This window comes from Neofelis nebulosa, chromosome 2 (assembly GCF_028018385.1).
Source record: "Neofelis nebulosa isolate mNeoNeb1 chromosome 2, mNeoNeb1.pri, whole genome shotgun sequence".
Taxonomy (NCBI): Eukaryota; Metazoa; Chordata; class Mammalia; order Carnivora; family Felidae; genus Neofelis; species Neofelis nebulosa.
The window spans coordinates 70,372,403-70,389,677 of NC_080783.1; the positions used below are offsets into that span (position 1 = coordinate 70,372,403).

General features: G+C 36.7%; 1 protein-coding gene across 15 annotated transcripts in view; it reads right to left on the reverse strand.

The window, feature by feature from the left end:
* GCA (grancalcin) overlaps window positions 1-17,275 on the reverse strand; it is a 49,325-nt gene that overhangs the window by 8,367 nt on the left and 23,683 nt on the right. For all 15 annotated transcript variants that reach the window (XM_058715134.1, XM_058715140.1, XM_058715141.1 and 12 more), the window contains 5 exons: window positions 16,563-16,727; window positions 12,928-12,997; window positions 6,587-6,630; window positions 6,148-6,295; window positions 1,400-1,513 (listed from right to left, as the gene is read on the reverse strand). In XM_058715134.1, the coding sequence (XP_058571117.1) occupies window positions 1,400-1,513; window positions 6,148-6,295; window positions 6,587-6,630; window positions 12,928-12,997; window positions 16,563-16,727 (541 nt within the window). The remainder of the gene's footprint in view (window positions 1-1,399; window positions 1,514-6,147; window positions 6,296-6,586; window positions 6,631-12,927; window positions 12,998-16,562; window positions 16,728-17,275) is intronic.

Genomic DNA, 17,275 nt, shown 5'->3' on the forward strand with positions numbered 1-17,275 from the left:
AAGTTTTAACTAGGTGTGCTCTAGTCTGCTTTTTAATGAGACCTGACACCACCTGCACCAGAACTGAGGCCGTATAGAACTCTTCTGTCAGATGTGGTGGAGGCAGGGGCTTGTGCTGGTCTTCTGGGGAAGGAGCCTGCCATTCTGAGACTAAGGCATGCTTGACTGAGAAGTGAGTCCTGCTAGAGCACAGGGGTGTGGGGTTTGGTATAAGGAAATCAGGCAGCCCGTGTACGTGCTATGCCACTTCCCACATGCAGCTATGTGCTTATGCTGAAGGGTGGGGGAGGGAAATGACACCAGCTGGCTCCTTTGTTCCTGGAGAGGTGTCTCTGTGAATGCTGCCTCTCAGGGATGTGCAAGAAGAGTGAATATTCTCCCCACTGTGTACCCCAAGCATTCTTCAAATCACTGTTTCCATGCTGTCTGCACCTAGGTTGTGTGCCTGCCTTCTCTCCAGGAGCAGTGCAGTACCCTCTGGACTCTATCCTAGTCAAGTCTGTTGACCTTCAAAAGTCTAAGCTTCAAGCCCTGCTAGTGGCAAGAACTCGTGAAATTCAGCCTCTCTCATTTTCCAAGCCAATGCTTTGGGGAAACATTCTCCTTATGCATTCCCATTTGTTCCTCTCTCTCTCATCCTTCTCCATGACTACAGCTTCCTCCTCCCTACACCACCCATGATCCATTTCTCCCCTCAACCATGTCTCCACTCATCCTACCTTCTTTGATGTGGCCTCTTCTCTCCCTTTAGTTGTGGAGTTTGTTTTGTCAATCTTCAGGTTGATTTCTGGGGTACTTAGGATAATTTGATAGCTATCTAGATGTGTTCATGGGACAAGATGAGCTTAGGGTCCTTCTACTCCACTGCCATCTTCCCTCTTTCTCTTCATACTCAATTAAATCAAGTGATTTCATATCCCAGGCAACTGAGACATGAAAACTTTCCAAAACTGAGCTACAACAATCTTTCAGTATTCATATTGCTAAAGTTTTTTTAAATTTTTTTTCACAATATTGCTAAAGTTTTAAAGCCTTAAAACTGATTAAATTTAACAGTGAATAATGGTGAAAAATAGATAATATTACAAACTTGTCGAAGAAAACAAGAGATATTTTTCAGAGAAATAGCTACGGGACACCTGGGTGGCTCAGCGAGTTAAGTGTCTGACCCTTGGTTTCTGCTCAGGTCATGATCTCATGGTTTCATGAGTTCAAGTCTCACATCAGTCTGTGCTGACAGTGCGGAGCCAGCTTAGGATTCTCTGTCACCCTCTGTCTGCCCCTCCCCTACTGTCTCTTTCAAAATAAATAAACTTAAAAAAAATCAGTAATTTCAAAAACGAAAAAGAAAAAGAAAAATAGCTACATAACGCTATACCCATTTTTAAATGATGAATACCTGTCAGTGCTCGAAGCTTCACACAGCAAGCCACATAATCATCAAAGAAGATTCTGCCATTCTTGCTGTACCGTTTAACAATAGCAGTTAATGTTTGAGGGCTCAACCTATAACCTAGAAATAAGAATTAATAGATTAAAACTTCTAAAACCAAACACCATAAGAACATCACAGCATTGCATTTTCTTTAAAAACAATCAAAAAAATAAAATTCCAAAATTCATTCCATAAAAATATATACTAAAAATAAAACACATTCATATTGAAACTTATCAGACAAAGGCTTTACTACTAATAGTTAAGTGGTATATAAACATCTAAATTCTAGCTCTGTAATGAAGTCATAGCTAAGAAAAAACAAAATTCTGTTTTTGTATTTTTAGAATATATTTTTATTTTTAAATAATGTCTAGAATATTTTATAGATTTTAATGCTCCAATATTTCAATTCTGTAATTTCATAGTTCTTTAAAGAATATCAAGGAAAGGGGCGCCTGGGTGGCTCAGTCGGTTAAGCGGCCGACTTCGGCTCAGGTCATGATCTCGCGGTCCGTGAGTTCGAGCCCCGCCTCGGGCTCTGTGCTGACAGCTCAGAGCCTGGAGCCTGTTTCAGATTCTGTGTCTCCCTCTCTCTGACCCTCCCCTGTTCATGCTCTGTCTCTCTCTGTCTCAAAAATAAATAAACGTTAAAAAAAATTAAAAAAAAAAAAAAAAAAAGAATATCAAGGAAAGATTACTAGTGATTTTTGCTATCACTTAAATTCTTTATTTCCTTTTTGCCTTTTTTTTTCATTGAGGTATAATGGCATATATAATTATATTAGTTTCAGATGTAGAATATAATGATTCCATAGTTGCATATATTACAAAATGATCACTAATAAGTCTAGTTAACACCTGTCACCTTATATAGTTACAGAATTTTCTCTTCTTGTTATGAGAACTTTTAAGATCTATTCTTAGCAACTTTCCAATATGTGCATACTGTACTGTGAAGGATGCTGACCTAGAATTATTGTCTTTATTTATTACTATATTAGCAGATTTGGACAATCTACTCAAAGAGGAAAACAATAATAAATGTAGAGAAAATTTTATGTGTAGCTACAATCCAGGGAACTTACTAAAAATAAATAAATAAATAAATAAATAAATAAATGGAAAGGTATAAATTAATAGAAGTAAAATATGGAAACTTATGTAATTAGATGCAAATGTATTTTAAGCTTCCCGGTAGAGAGTTATGATCTGAATGTGTAATGATAAAACTCTTATTATTTCCCATAGCATTCTCAGCAAAATAATTTGAATATTTTAACATGTATCTGAAGATCTTAAATTTGAATAATACACAATATCTCTCTATGGCACTCAAATGCCTATGTGAACTCTGGCAGTTTTCTTTTTTGCCTAAGGTTATAGTACCTTTTCTACATTATGTTGAATTAAGGATCAAGTTTAATCCATTAGGTATTAATGCTTTAACTGAACTATATATGATGTGTCCAGGACTGTCTCTAAAATGACCATCTATTAAATTAAAATGTCTAATTATAAAACAAAACAAATCACTAGCTTTAGCTTCTTTAAATTGGAATTTGAGATAATTTGCATTGGGTTCAGATTTTAAATTTCAAAAGGTTAATTTTCTTAAAACTGTATTTTGTTTAGAAATGAGTGTAAAAAAAATCAAAGGGTAAACACAATTAGGAATACTACATGAACTGTAAAAGCAGGTTAAACACCATTTTATATTACCACTTTTGAAAGAAAGCAGACTGAGAACCTCAGCTTATCAAAGATAGGATAAAAATAAAGTTACATTCTTTTAAAATACTCTAAAATGCAGACTTTGCATTCTGAGGTATTTTGGCATATACTGTGTATACTAACCACATAAGAAAACGAAGGAAAATTTAGAAAACATGGTTTTTATTGCTGAAAAGCTAGAGTATAATACGGAAACCAGTAATATATTGAGATAAGCCTTTGCTATCAAATTGGAGCTCTTACCACAAATGAACACTATTCTATACTCAGGAATTGGAAAAACCAATGTTGTTGAAATGTCCATATTACTCAAAGCAATATACAGATTCAATGCAACCCCTATAAAATATCAATGGCATTTTATCACAGAACTAGAACAAATTATACTAAAATTCGTTTGGAACTAAAAAGACCCCAAACAGCCAAAGTAATCCTGAGAAAGAAGAACAAAGTGGGAGGTATCACAATTTCAGATTTCAAGATATACTATAGAACTGCAGTAATCAAAACAGTGTGATACTGGCACAAAAATAGACAAATAGATGAAAAGACCAGAATAGAGAGCTCAGAAATAAACCCATGCTTATATGGTCAATTAATCTATGACAAAGGAGGCAAGAACATACAATGGGAAAAAGTCTCTTCAGCAAATGGTGTAGGAAAATGGTACAGCCACATGCAAAAGAATGAAACTGGACTATTTTCTTACATCATACACAAACTCAAAAAGGATTAAAGAACTAAATATGAGGCCTGAAAACACAAAACTCCTAGAGGAAAACATAGACAGTAATTTAACATTGGCTGAAGCAACATTTTTCTAGATAGGTCTCCTGAGGCAAGGAAAACAAAAGCAAAAATAAACTACTGGGACTATACCAAAATAAAAAGCTTTTACACAGTGAAGGAAACCATTAACAAAATGAAAAGGCAACCTACTGAATGGGAGAAGATATTTGCAAATGACATATCCTGTAAGTGGTTAATATCCAAATATATAGAACTTAGACAACTCAACACTAAAAAACCCCAAATAATCCAATGAAATATATGCAGAAGACCCAAACAGACATTTTTCCAAAGAAGATAAATATACGGCCAACAGACACACAAAAAAATGCTCAACATTCCTAATCATCAGGGAAATGCAAATCAAAACCACAATGAAAGATCCCATTACATCTGTCAGAATGGCTAGAATCAAAAAATACAAGGAATAACAAGTACTGGTGAAAATGTAGAGAAAAAGAAACCTTTCTGCATTGTTGTTAGGAATGTAAATGGTACAGCCATTGTGAAAAACAGTATGGAGAGCCCTCAAAAAGTCAGATATAGAGGGGAGCACCTGGGTGGCTAGGATGGTCAAGCTTCAGACTCTTAATTTTGGCTCAGGTCATAACCTCACAGTTCATAGGTTCGAGCCCCACATCTGGCTTACTTATGGGGAAGCCTGCTTGGAATTCTCTCTCTCTCTCCCTCTCTCTCTGCCCCTCCCTGCTTTTTCTCTCTCTCAAAATAAATAAATAAAGTAAAAATTAAAAATAGAAATACCATATAATCCAGTAATTCCACTACTGGAATATTTCCAAAGAAAAGGAAGACACTAATTCAAAAAGATATGTGCAGCCCTGTATTTACTGCAGCATTATTTACAATAGCCAAATTATGGAAGCAACCAAAGTGTCCATCAACCAATAAATGGATAAAAAAGATGTGGTACATATATACAATGAAATATTACTCAGCCATAAAAAAGAATGAGATCTTGCCACTTGTGACAAATGGATGGACCTAGAGGGTATTATGTTAAGTGAAATAAGTCAGAGGAAGTTAAATACCATATGGTTTCAAAAATATATGGAATTTAAAAAACAAAACAAAGAAAAAAGGAACAAACAAAAAAGCCCTTAAATATAGAGAACAAACTGGTGGTTACCAGAGGGGAGATAAGTGGTACAAACTTCCAGTTATGAAATAATTAAGTCACCCCAGGGGCATCTGGGTCGCTCAGTCAGTTAAGCATCCAACTTTGGCTCAGATGGTGATATCGCCGGTTATGAGTTTGAGCCCCGCATCAGGCTCTGTGCTGACAGCTCAGAGCCTAGAGCCTTCTTCAGATTCTGTGTCTCCTTCTTTCTGCCCCTCCCCTGCTTGTGCTCTCTTATTCAGAAATAAACAAACATTAAAAAAAAATAAAAAGGGGTGCCTGGGTGGCTCAGTCGGTTAAGCATCCAACTTCAGCTCAGGTCATGATCTCACAGTTCACAAGTTTGAGCCCCATGTCGGGCTCTGTGCTGACAGCTCAGAACCTGGAGCCTGCTTTGGATTCTGTATCTCCTTCTCTCTCTGCCCCACCCTTGCTTACTCTTGCTCTCTTTTTCTCTCTCAAAAATAAATAAACATTAAAAAAAATTTAAAACAAAATAATTAAGTCACCCTGAAAAATACAGCATAGGGAATACAGTCAATAAGATCATAATATATGTTGTATGGTTACAGACGGTGAATATACTTGTGATAAGCACCGAGTAATGTATAGAATTGTTGAACACCTGATACGGATACGAATAGAAATGCTGTATTCTTGAAATTAATATAACACTGCATATTAATACTTCCAAAAATCTGGCAAAAATAAAATAAATAATTAGACACCTCAGCAAATTAAAAAAGAATACACTATAAATGGTGGTAACCCACAATTAGAGGAATGCATTTTAATATACTCAACAGAGGGAATTCAGAAATTAATTTTATCAACCACAATGTATAAAAAAGATCATCTTTTGAAAAAAAAAACATAGAATGGTTTTGTTAAAAGTCTCCAATCAGAATTCATCTACAGTCTTCAAATCAAACTGGGCAACAGCTGGTGAAATAATAGATTCCTTTGTCACTTAACAAATTAACACAGTTAAGATTCATTTCATCAAAGAACAATTATCTGGATAGATTCTAAAGAATTTTAACATTCTTACCCATAGCAGCGATGGCTTGATTCAATTCGTGATGTTCCACTGTGCCACTTTGGTCTTGATCAATAGTCATGAAGTTTTGCTTCCAGGCATTAAGAGCTGCCCAAAGTTCTTTGAATTCACTAAACCTCATTTTTCCTGTGTAATCTCTCTGATAGTTTTATTAATAAAAATAAATTTTGATACCAATGAGAATTTACTTGACCCAAAGCTGTAAATCATTGACTAAAAAACTATTAGTATGCTTCTGCAAGTTAGCTAAATTCAGCATATGAATAGATTTCTACTTCAAAATGGAAGAGCATGGAATTCAAACAGAATCTTACAAAGTATTTTTAAAGTCTCTAATTTACTGTAGTCATCTACAACCAACAATTGCTTAGTTATATTCAGAAAACAATTATTCCATATTCTAGTATTTTCTATTTTTATTCAAGGATACATCCAACATGGCGATCATAATTCTGCAGGTTTCCAAACTGAAGGCTGTAAAACATATTTATTATTTGAATTGGAGTCTGCCCAATTTTATCTATGTAAAATTATGACAATTACTATTTTATAAAACAAAATGTTTAAAAATTGCCAAAAATACACAGTCACCCCATCAACAAACTTTGAATGCTTATGCATCCATAGTAAAAAAAAAAAAAAAAAAGGACTAAAATAAAAATTACTACTACTCCAAACTATTCACATCTAGTAAGGGGATTTGGTAGTTATATAAGCAATTATAAAATAACTGAAAATTATTGTCACAGGGGAAAGGAGGGCTTTGATCTTCCCAACACAAACAACGAGCAGGTTTTTAAATAGAAATCTGACATATACGGAGTACACAAAACACGAAAGATGTAGAGATGTGATTAAAGTTTGAGGTGAAGGACTGGCTTGTGATGACATCTAAAGGGAGAAGAGGGTCAGATCATGAAAGTCTTGAATGCCACCCTAAAGATTTAGACCAAGAGAAGTCACTGAAGAATTTTACAGAGCAGAGGGGCAATTCTAAAATTTCCATTACAGAAAGACTCATTTACATTAAACAGACTGCAGAGTAAAGTAAGATGAACCCGGATGTAGGTAAATCATTTGCTAGTTTACTGCAATCAATCAAGTAAAAATATGAACTTCTGATCTGAAGCAGCTGTTTTCCCTTGGGCAAGGGAAAAGGCAGGAAGAAAAAATAAATATAAACGATCTTAATATCATGGGTTATTAGAAATATTAACATTTTCATATTTATAGAACTATAACTGAAGACTCACACTAAGTAGAATTTTTCTAATCCTTATCACAATTATATTAAATTCGTATGCTGATTTACCTCAAGACTTATTATATCAGTCTTGATAAAAGAAATATTACGTCAGTACAGTTTAGGTAAGCTTACCAAGTTCTTACTCTTCGCTCCTTAAAATGAATAAATGAATAAATAAAAATGCTTAAAACTATCTTATTTTGTTATTTGATGTTAGCATATTTTGAAATTTTTATGAGAAAAAATATTTCAGCTAAATTTTAGATCTATTAAGAAAAAAAATCATAAAACATTCTACAAGTTAAAATAGGTGATTTTCTTTAAATGTTTATTTAATACAGTGTCAATGTTAGAATAGGTGGTTATAATATTTTCAGATGGACAATTCAATAGACACTCGAGTATTCACCATGAGCCAGGTAGCATGATTTTGTGATTTTACATAAACATACAAAGGTATTATAGTCCCAATTTACAAATGAAGAAACAGAGGCCCAGAATAATAAAGTTTCCCAAGTCATAGAGCCAGTAAGTGGAAAAGTCAATACAGGAGCCCAGTCCTCCTTCAAATCCTGTTCAGGTGGGAAGAAGCAGGGTGGCAAAGTTTCCATGAACAATCCCTGGATGGCATTCCATCATTTTGTCAGGCAAATGGTATGTTTTGCTTTCAAGTTAACATGGCACCCATCCGTTATGTGGGAGATTCTCAACAGATGATAACAAATGGCAAGAACTGAGTCTTCATATAAGCATACCTTCAATCATAAAATAAGGTTGAATGTATATGTATAGAAGATTAAATATTTTTGACAAAGAATAGAGAAGAATTTTTAGGCAAGTTCATAGATTTTTAATACCCCATTGGAATGGGAAAAAATTAAGTTTCTAAAGTCATAAACCATTAGAAAAAAGAGAATGAGAGAACATAAAAGAAAAGAATTGTAAAATAGTAAGATGAATGGAAGTTAACTAACCTAGATCTGAGAAAGTGACCATGAACACACAATAAGAAAAGCTGAAAAGTAGCCTAGTTATCCAGGGGAAGACCCCAAACGTGTTTAAGAACTGGTAGTATTTCTAAATATGGGTGTGCAGGTAGAGATAAAAACAGAATAACCAATTGAATATCTGTTTAAAAAGTATCTACAGCCCCCAAAATCCCTCCTTGCCTTAGCTCTGTAGATGGATACTATGTCTATTCTCACATCAGCAGAAGTCTGGGAATTTGCTGTCTGGAGAGTTCTTCCAATTTCAGGGTATCAGGCACATATATGAAGCCCTAACCACTAACCAATGACCAGTAACCCTTACCCTCTAGCACTGACACTAACATTGACTCTAACATTAACCTTAACACTAACCCTCTAGAGAGGTCTCTGCACGACAGGATAACAGTTATATACCCTAACAATAATCCTAACACTAACCGCTAACCCTTAACCCTTAATACTAACACTAATCCTAATCCTCACTATAACTCTAACCCTAAAACTAACCTTAGATAGGAGAAAGTGGCTTCCGGAATACATGGTAAGAAAAGCTTTGAGAAGCAGCCTAGTTATCCTGGGGAAGAATCTCAAAATTTAAGAATCTGTAGTATTTCTAAATATGGGTGTGAAGGTAGAGATAAAAACAGAAGGACCAATTGAATATTTATTTAAAGAGGATACAGAGCCCCAAATTTCCTCCTTGCCTCAGCTCCATAGATGGATGTCATGTCTATGCTCACACCAGAAGCTGGGGGATTTACCATCCAGAAAGGTTTTTGAAGTTCAGGATGCCAGGCACATATTCAAAGGCCTCACCACTAACCAATAACCACTAAGCCCTAACCTCCAACCCTGACAACTAACAATCACCCTAACATTAACCCTAACACTAATCTTCTGGACAGGTCTCTGAATAGCAGGATACCAGGGACATACCCTAACATTAACCATAATCCTAACTCTAATTTTAACCACTAACCAGTAACCTACAACCCCTAACCCTAACACTAATCCTGACTCCAACCTTAACCCTAGAGATGAGAAAGGGGCTTTCTAAGCACAGTTTTTCTGATTAAAAAAAAGAAGAAGAAGAAAACAAAAACAAAAGGTGAGCAGCAGTCTAGCTATCCATGAGAAGACCCTAAACATTTAAGAATTGGCAATATTTCTGAAAATGGATGCAAAGGCAGAAATAAAAACAGAAGGACAAATTGAATATCCATTTAAAGAGTATTTAGAGCACCAAATCCCCTCCTTGCCTCAGCAGTATAGATGGCTACGATGTCTATTCCCACCCCAGCAGAAGTCCAGGGATTTACTGTCGGGAGAGATCTCTCAACAGCAGGATACCAGGCACACACCCAAAGTCTTCAAACCTAACCTCTAACCTGTAGCCCTAACCTTAACCCTAAGACTATCCCTAATCCAAACTTTCTGGAAAGGTCACTGAACTCCAGGATACAAGGCAAATACAAGAACAGTAACCCTAAACCTAATGCAAACCCTAACCATAACCCTAGAGCTGAGAAAGTGCCTTTTAAATACATGATACAAAAAGTTGAGAAGCAGCCTAGCTATCTTGGAGAAGATGCCAAACATTTAAGAACTGTGTGTGAAGGTAGAGATGAAAACAGGAAGACCAGGTGAATATCTATCTAAAGAGTATTTAGGGACCCAAATCCCCTCCTTGCTTCAGATCGGTAGATAGCTGCCATGTCTATCATCACCCCAGCAGAAGTCTGTGGATTTATTGTCTGCAGAGGTCTCTGAATTGTAGGATACCAGGCACATTGCCTAAAACTGACCCTGACCCTAAGGCTAACACCCCTAACCTAACGCTACCCAAGATCTGAGAAAGCGGCTTTCTAAACATATAAGAAAAGCTGTGGAGCATCATACTTATCATAAAGAAGACCCCAAATATTTAAAATTGGTAGTATTTCTGAAAATGAATGTGAAGTTACAGATAAGAAGACAATTGAGAATCATTTAACGAGTATTTAGAGCCCCACATCCCATCCATAGCTCAGCTGTATATAAGGCTCACATGTCTGTTCTCACCCAGGCAGAACTCTGGGATTTTATTCTCTGAAGTGGTCTCTTAACTGAAAGATTCAAGGCAAAGACCCAAACCTTTCACACCTAACACACAATCCCTAACCTCTAACCCTAACCTTCACCCTAAGACTGTCCCTAACCCTAAGCCTCTGGAAAGGACTCTGAACTCCAGGATAACAAGCATATGCACTAACATTATCCCTAACCCTAACCCAAACCCTAAGTGTAACCTTGGATCAGAGAAAGTGGCGTCTGGATGAACGCACGATAAGAAAAGCGGAGGAGCATCATACTTGTCCTGGGGACGACCCTGAACATTTAAGAATTGGTAATATTTCTGAAAGTGGGTGTGAAGGTAGAGATAAACATGGAGCCAACTAAATATCTACTTAAAAAGCATTTAGAGCCCTCAAATCCCCTCCCTGCCTCAGCTCAGAGGATGGCTGCAATGTCTATTTTTACCTCATCAGAAGTCTTGGTACTTACATTGTGGCAAGGTCTCTGAACTGCAGGATATTAGTCCATACCCAAATCTCTAAACCCTACTTCTGAAGCCCTAATGCTAATTCTCACCTTAATCCTAAACCTCTGGAGAGATCTCTGAACTGCATGACACCAGGAACATAGTAGAACCCCTAATCCACAACCCACAACCCTTAACCCCTAACCTCTAACCATACACACTAACTAAAACAAACCCTAACTGCCACCCTCTGGAGATGTCTCTGAACCGCAAAACACCCGGAACATACACTAGCATTAACCGTGACCCTAACCATAACCCTAACCCTAATCTTAACCCCAATGCTAGGCCCTTGATGTGAGAAAATGGCTTCAGAACACATAAGAAAAGCTGACAAGCAGCCTACTTATCCTGGAGAAGACCCCACAAACATTTATCAATTGGTAGTATTTCTGAAAATGGGTGTGAAGGTAGAGATAAAAACAGAAGGACCAACTGAATATCTATTTATGGAATATTTAGAGCACCAAATCCCCTCCGTGCCTTAGCTCCTTAAGATGTCAGCAATGTCTATTCTAACCTCAGGAAAATCCTGGGAATTTATACTCTGGAGAGGTCTCTAAATTCCAAGACACTAGGCATACCCAAGCCCCTAAGCTCCATCCCCTAACCCCTAACCCCTAACCTTGAACCTTAACTCTAACCATCTGGAGAGGTCTCTCGACTGTACAATACCAGACACACACCCTAACCCTAACCCTCACCCTAATCTTCACCCTAAATCTGAAAAAGTGGCTTCCTAAACACACGACAAAAAAGCTGAGAAGCAGCCTAGTTATCCTGGGAAAGACCTCAAACACTTAAGAGTTGCTATTATTTCTGAAAATGGGTGTGAAGGTAGACATAAAAACAGAAGGATCAACTGAATACCTACTTAAGAAGTATTTAGAGCCCCAAAGCCTGTTCTTGCCTCATCAGTAGATGGCTGCCATGTTGATTCTCACTCCAGGGGAAGTCTGGGGTTTTATTCTCTGGAGAGGTCTCTGAACTGCAGGCACATATCCTAACACTATCCCTAAACTCTAACACTAACACTAACCTATCTAGCAAAAACAAGGTATTTAAATAACTGTTTATCAAAGACTGAGAACCCTCCTGGGTCCTCTATCCTCTTTTCCTACCAAACAACCAGCCCAAAAGGAAATCCCAAAATACGCTGATTCTCATTGTTGCATGACAAACTGCCCCACCAGACTACCAGACATTGAAGCCTATAGTGAATACCAAACCAACACCTCGGAGCATCTCACCTGCATTTCAGTTAAATATGTATGACAAGGATCAGCACACCTGAGAAAAGCATCTAACATGAAAGACAACCAAACAAATAAACTGGAAAAAAAAAATTGGAGAAAACACAGTTTACAAAAGAAGGAAAAACTTTGAAAAATACATTAACAGTTTCAGAGAGATAAGGGAAGACTTCACCTACATGAAAAAAGAAGAGAAGCTCTTGGATTTTAAGAATATGATAGCAGAATTAAAACACTCATAGAAGGGGGGCACCTGGATAGCTCAGTTGGTTGAGTATGTGATTCTTGATTTCAGCTCAGATGACAGTCTCAGGGTTGCTGAGATAAGGCCCTGAATCAGGCTATGCACAGACAGCATGGAGCCTTCTTGAGATTTTCTTTCTCCCTCCCCTGCTCTTGCTCTCTCTCTCTCTCAAAATAGATAAATAAACTTTAAAAAAAGAAAACTAAAATCTATAGTGATAAAAGTATGTTATTTTGAGATCTGGAGGCAAATTTCAAGAGTCACCTGAAAAAGCTGAATGAAATTTCGTCTAGGAGTAGTTAATGTCAGGGAGACAGTTATGTACAAGGAACACAAGGAACAGTTATCTTCACAATAAGCTTTGCAGAATTATTTGATTCTTTAAATTATGGGCATGTATACCTGTGATAAAAAGATTTTTTTTAACATTTTAAATACGGGGGTGGGGGAGATCTCACGTGAGTAAGTTCCACTAATTCCAGACTGTGTCAAACATTTCTGAAGTTCCTCAGCATCCACTTCACCATCCTGTTAAAAAATAATTATAGTCTGATTTAATGCACAGCTGTATAAAATCATATTAAAGTGCTGACTGGCTGTTCTAGGCCAATCAACAGACACGCATTTTTTAAAACATTATTATCAACTACAAAATTAACAGAGACAAGTATTGACAACAAAGGCAAATTACAGAAGAGCATACAAAATAAATAATTTTTCACAAATTATATTCTATTAATTTGTAAGCACTTCAAATACAATCTATTTTCTCTACTCCTGAGAAACAACATAATCATTCTGACCTATAGTAGGTCAAAATAACATCTGTTGAGAGTCATTGGAACTCTACCTAAAACAGAAAATTGATCAAAATGTGTTCAGAACAGTCTCAGACACATTCCCTTAATGCCCCTTTCATGGGGGGGATTATTTCTAAGGGATACTGAGGTTGTAACCACTGAAGCAGTAACCGGGAGGAGAGAATCCCTTCCCCCCCTCCACCATTACCCCCAGTCATCCGGCATCTTGTTGGTATTCTTCTGATTACTGCCCAAACATTCTTGTTTGAACTTATTGTGGGAAATAAATTTTTTTTAAACACAAACAAGAAATCACAACCAAAGTAAAACAGGTTGAATATTTTCATCATGTTTCAGTATCTCACCCTATTTTCTATAAAAATATACAGAGCAATTTACTTGGAAGCATCACAGACATTGTCTAAGTGCAAAAAAAAAAATAGCTCTGAGGAAGGATCGGGGAGGCAAATTTAAAACACAAACTTTTTAAGAGTTCATTTTTGTAAGAGACCCAAGAAATGAAAAAAAAATGTTTCCAAACTACTTCTAAGAAGTATCATAAACACTCATATCTTAATGGACCTTTAGCAAGGAATCCCTTATAACAAAAATTTCGGTAGAAGAAAAAATCCCAGTAGTTCTAGCAGGAATAAAAAGCATTCTTTCCAATGGATCATCCATGTGCCTACAAAGAGTATCTAAGTGTTCCTTTCTCTGCCACGCATAGTTTTTAGATTTCTCTTATAAATTTTTAAATTCTTTAGTAAGAGAGTTGTACTTTATAAAATCACCATTTGTTTAGAAGCAAAGCTAGGTTAGAAATTTTTCCTCCAATGATAAAGACCTTAGAAGGAATTTTTATTTAAACAATTGCCTACCTCCCTATTATATCAAATCACTATTATATTTCAAGACTTTGAAAAATTAGGCATACACTTCTAACATGATTGGAGAAGAAATCATCAGTAAACAACACCAAAAAAACAAACAAAAACAATCAAGGAAGTCTACAGCTGCCACTGTCAATAGTATCTCCATGAAATGATGGCACAGATGCCAGGTCATTGTCAATTATTGCACAGGAAATTTTAAAAGACAATCTCTTACAAATTATTAAATCAGAAGAAAAGGTAGGAAATGACTTTTGTCTCATTTTTTTTTTAAAAAATGTATTCTATCTTCTAGTACGCTTAACATAACATGGTTATAAATCACCTTTAACTTTCCTTAAGTAGGAAAATGATACTCCACCCGAGACTAACATTAGTGATAATTACTCAGCTTCATCAATTGTTTTCTCATTTATAAGAAATAACGCATTGTGTAAACATTAGGCTCAAACTTAAAACTTTCTAGAAAAGAGAAATTTGCATCTACTAAAAACCTTGACCAATCCAATTAAAATGAGGGAAATCAGTCCCATGTGGTCTGATGATTTCTGTTCAACCATGAGCTTCTCTAACATTTCATGGAAAAGCCCACTTAGTGTACAGAAGACGTTTATCTGAATTATATACATTCAGAGACATAGAAGGGACCTTGAAGAGTACGGAAATTCTTTTGTAGGGAAAGAACAAAGATTACAGAGGAAGCAAAGTTGAAGAGCAGTAGGTTCAAAAGACACACAGGAAAAGTCATTATAAATTCGGGTTAAGGAGTATAAAAATTATGTTAGTCTTTGTTAACCCTTTTTGAAGAGAGTGAAACTAAGAACAGTACAAACACAGCAAATTAGTGTTGACGATTTTAACACTGAAAGAGTTCAGAAGTCAAATAAAAGTCTCTAAATATATATGCCCAGTTCCTATGTTTTAAGTTATAATTTTATAAAATAGATTTAATATATAGTCAGTTATAGATAACAGACTTATTCCCAGCATTACAGTACTTAAGAGTTCTTTGCAGATTGGAATGGTATAATGTAACCGTTAGCATTACAGTTAGCTGCAAACAATAGAAAATACTACCGAAGAGATTTAAACCAATAAGGGTTCATTGTTTTGCACAAGAAGTCCAAGGCCAGGCAGAACAGGACTGTAAGGCAGCTTTAAGATGCCATGGATCTCTGCATTTTCCCATGTATCCCATCCAAAGGACTTTATCTCAAGCTTGTTGACTCAAGGTACCAAGATGACTGCTGCACCTCCAAACTTCAAGTTCCCTTTCTAGGCAAGAAGTAAGGAGCAAAAAAGGCCAACACTAGTTCCCAGGAAGGATTTTCTCCCTTAGAAAAGGAAAGTGTCCTAAAGAAACGGCACCTACATCTCAAGGGTCAGTCCTATGGCACGTGGCTACCTTTACTAATCACAAAGGTGTCCGGGATGACACTGGGGCTTTTCCAACTACCACTACACAAGGGAAAAAGAGGTTGTGAATGGAATTGGGGTCACGAAAACAAAGTGTCTGCCACATATAATAATTCTGTGTGTATCCTCTATTTCCAGCCAGGTATATGGGACCTGGTGAACACTCAAGCGAAAGAATACCGAATGAAAAGTGTTATCAAAGTTCTGTGAAGTTCTAACTACTCAAAAAGTTTTCATCGATAAGTATAAATGAAGAGATACGGACTGTGACTAAGACTCAGTGTGAACCTGTCTCTTCTCATTTGTCTGGTAGCTGAACCTCCTTTCTGCCCTGTTTTCTTTACCCTTTCCCAATTTGCTTTACCTTCAAGTCTCTCCCAAACTATTCACAATTGAAAAGTCTCCTTTTGACGCTCTGCCCCAGCTTCCTCAAGGAGATTTACACGTAGACCTCTTTCCCCCAATCCTCTTTGGCTCAGTCACCATGCAGCATACCACACTGTTTCCTCTTTCAGTGAAATGAACAATGGGTCAGGTAACATACTAACAGAGTTTTTAAAAAATGAAGTAATTATGACTACCCTCATCTCTGATCTCAAGAGAAAAATCAGTCTAGATAAGTTTAAATACAAATTTCATATACATTTAAAATGACACACTAAGTAACAGAGTTGACATTTCTTTTAAAAAGCAATCACTTCTTAAAACTGATATCTGTGGGGCACGTGGGAGGCTCAGTCAGTTAAGCATCAGATTTCAGCTCAGCTCATGATCTCACCATTCATGGGTTCTAGCGCTGCGTCGGGCTCTATGCTGACAGCTCAGAGCCTAGAGCCTGCCTTGGATTCTGTGTCTCCCTCTCTCTTTGCCCCTCCCCTGTTCTTTGTCTCTGTCCTTCTCCCTCAAAGATAAACATTAAAAAAAATTTTTAAAAACAAAAGCAAAAACAAAAACCCTGATATCTGTGCAATATATTTAGCATCTCACCTGTCCAGCAACAGCAGTGAAGTATGTCCACATGGGGTCTCCTGCTGAGGAATAACTGTCAGAATATGCTGGGTATCCACCGGGGAGCAGGTCTGGCCCTGTTCCTGGCATTGGTTGTCCTATCTGCAGCTGCATTCCTGGCATCTGACCGCTAAAGTTTCCAAACTATAAGAGTGAAAAAGGTTAAGATTATAAATGCAAACATTATTTGTTATCCACTAAAGTAATATTTATGAGTTGTCTACTGAAAAGCAAGCATAGAAAGAGTTCCTAAAAAGCAACCAAATTCACTGTCACAAAAGCTGTTTGCTAAAAAATCCTAGATGTCTGGCATTAGGACATAATTCAGTTCACTAATATGTTATCCGGCATCAAAGAAATGTAACAAAAGAAAGTACTCTCTAACCTTTAGGAACTTAGCAGATTAACATGACACACAATTTTTAAGTGTTTATCATCAACATCACTGAAATAAACAAAAAGCAATTTCACCTACAGTCAAACTAAGAAGTAGTATACCTCGGACACAGAAGAATACATGGTAAATACAACGAAATTGTGAACTAGTCATGGGCAACTGCATAAGGTGCAAACATCCTCTCCCCCAGAAAATATCCTTTTAAAAAGACACCAATAGGAGAACCAGGGTGACTCTGTCCGACTTTGGCCTCCGACTTTGGCTCAGGTCATGATCTCATGGTTTGTGAGTTCCA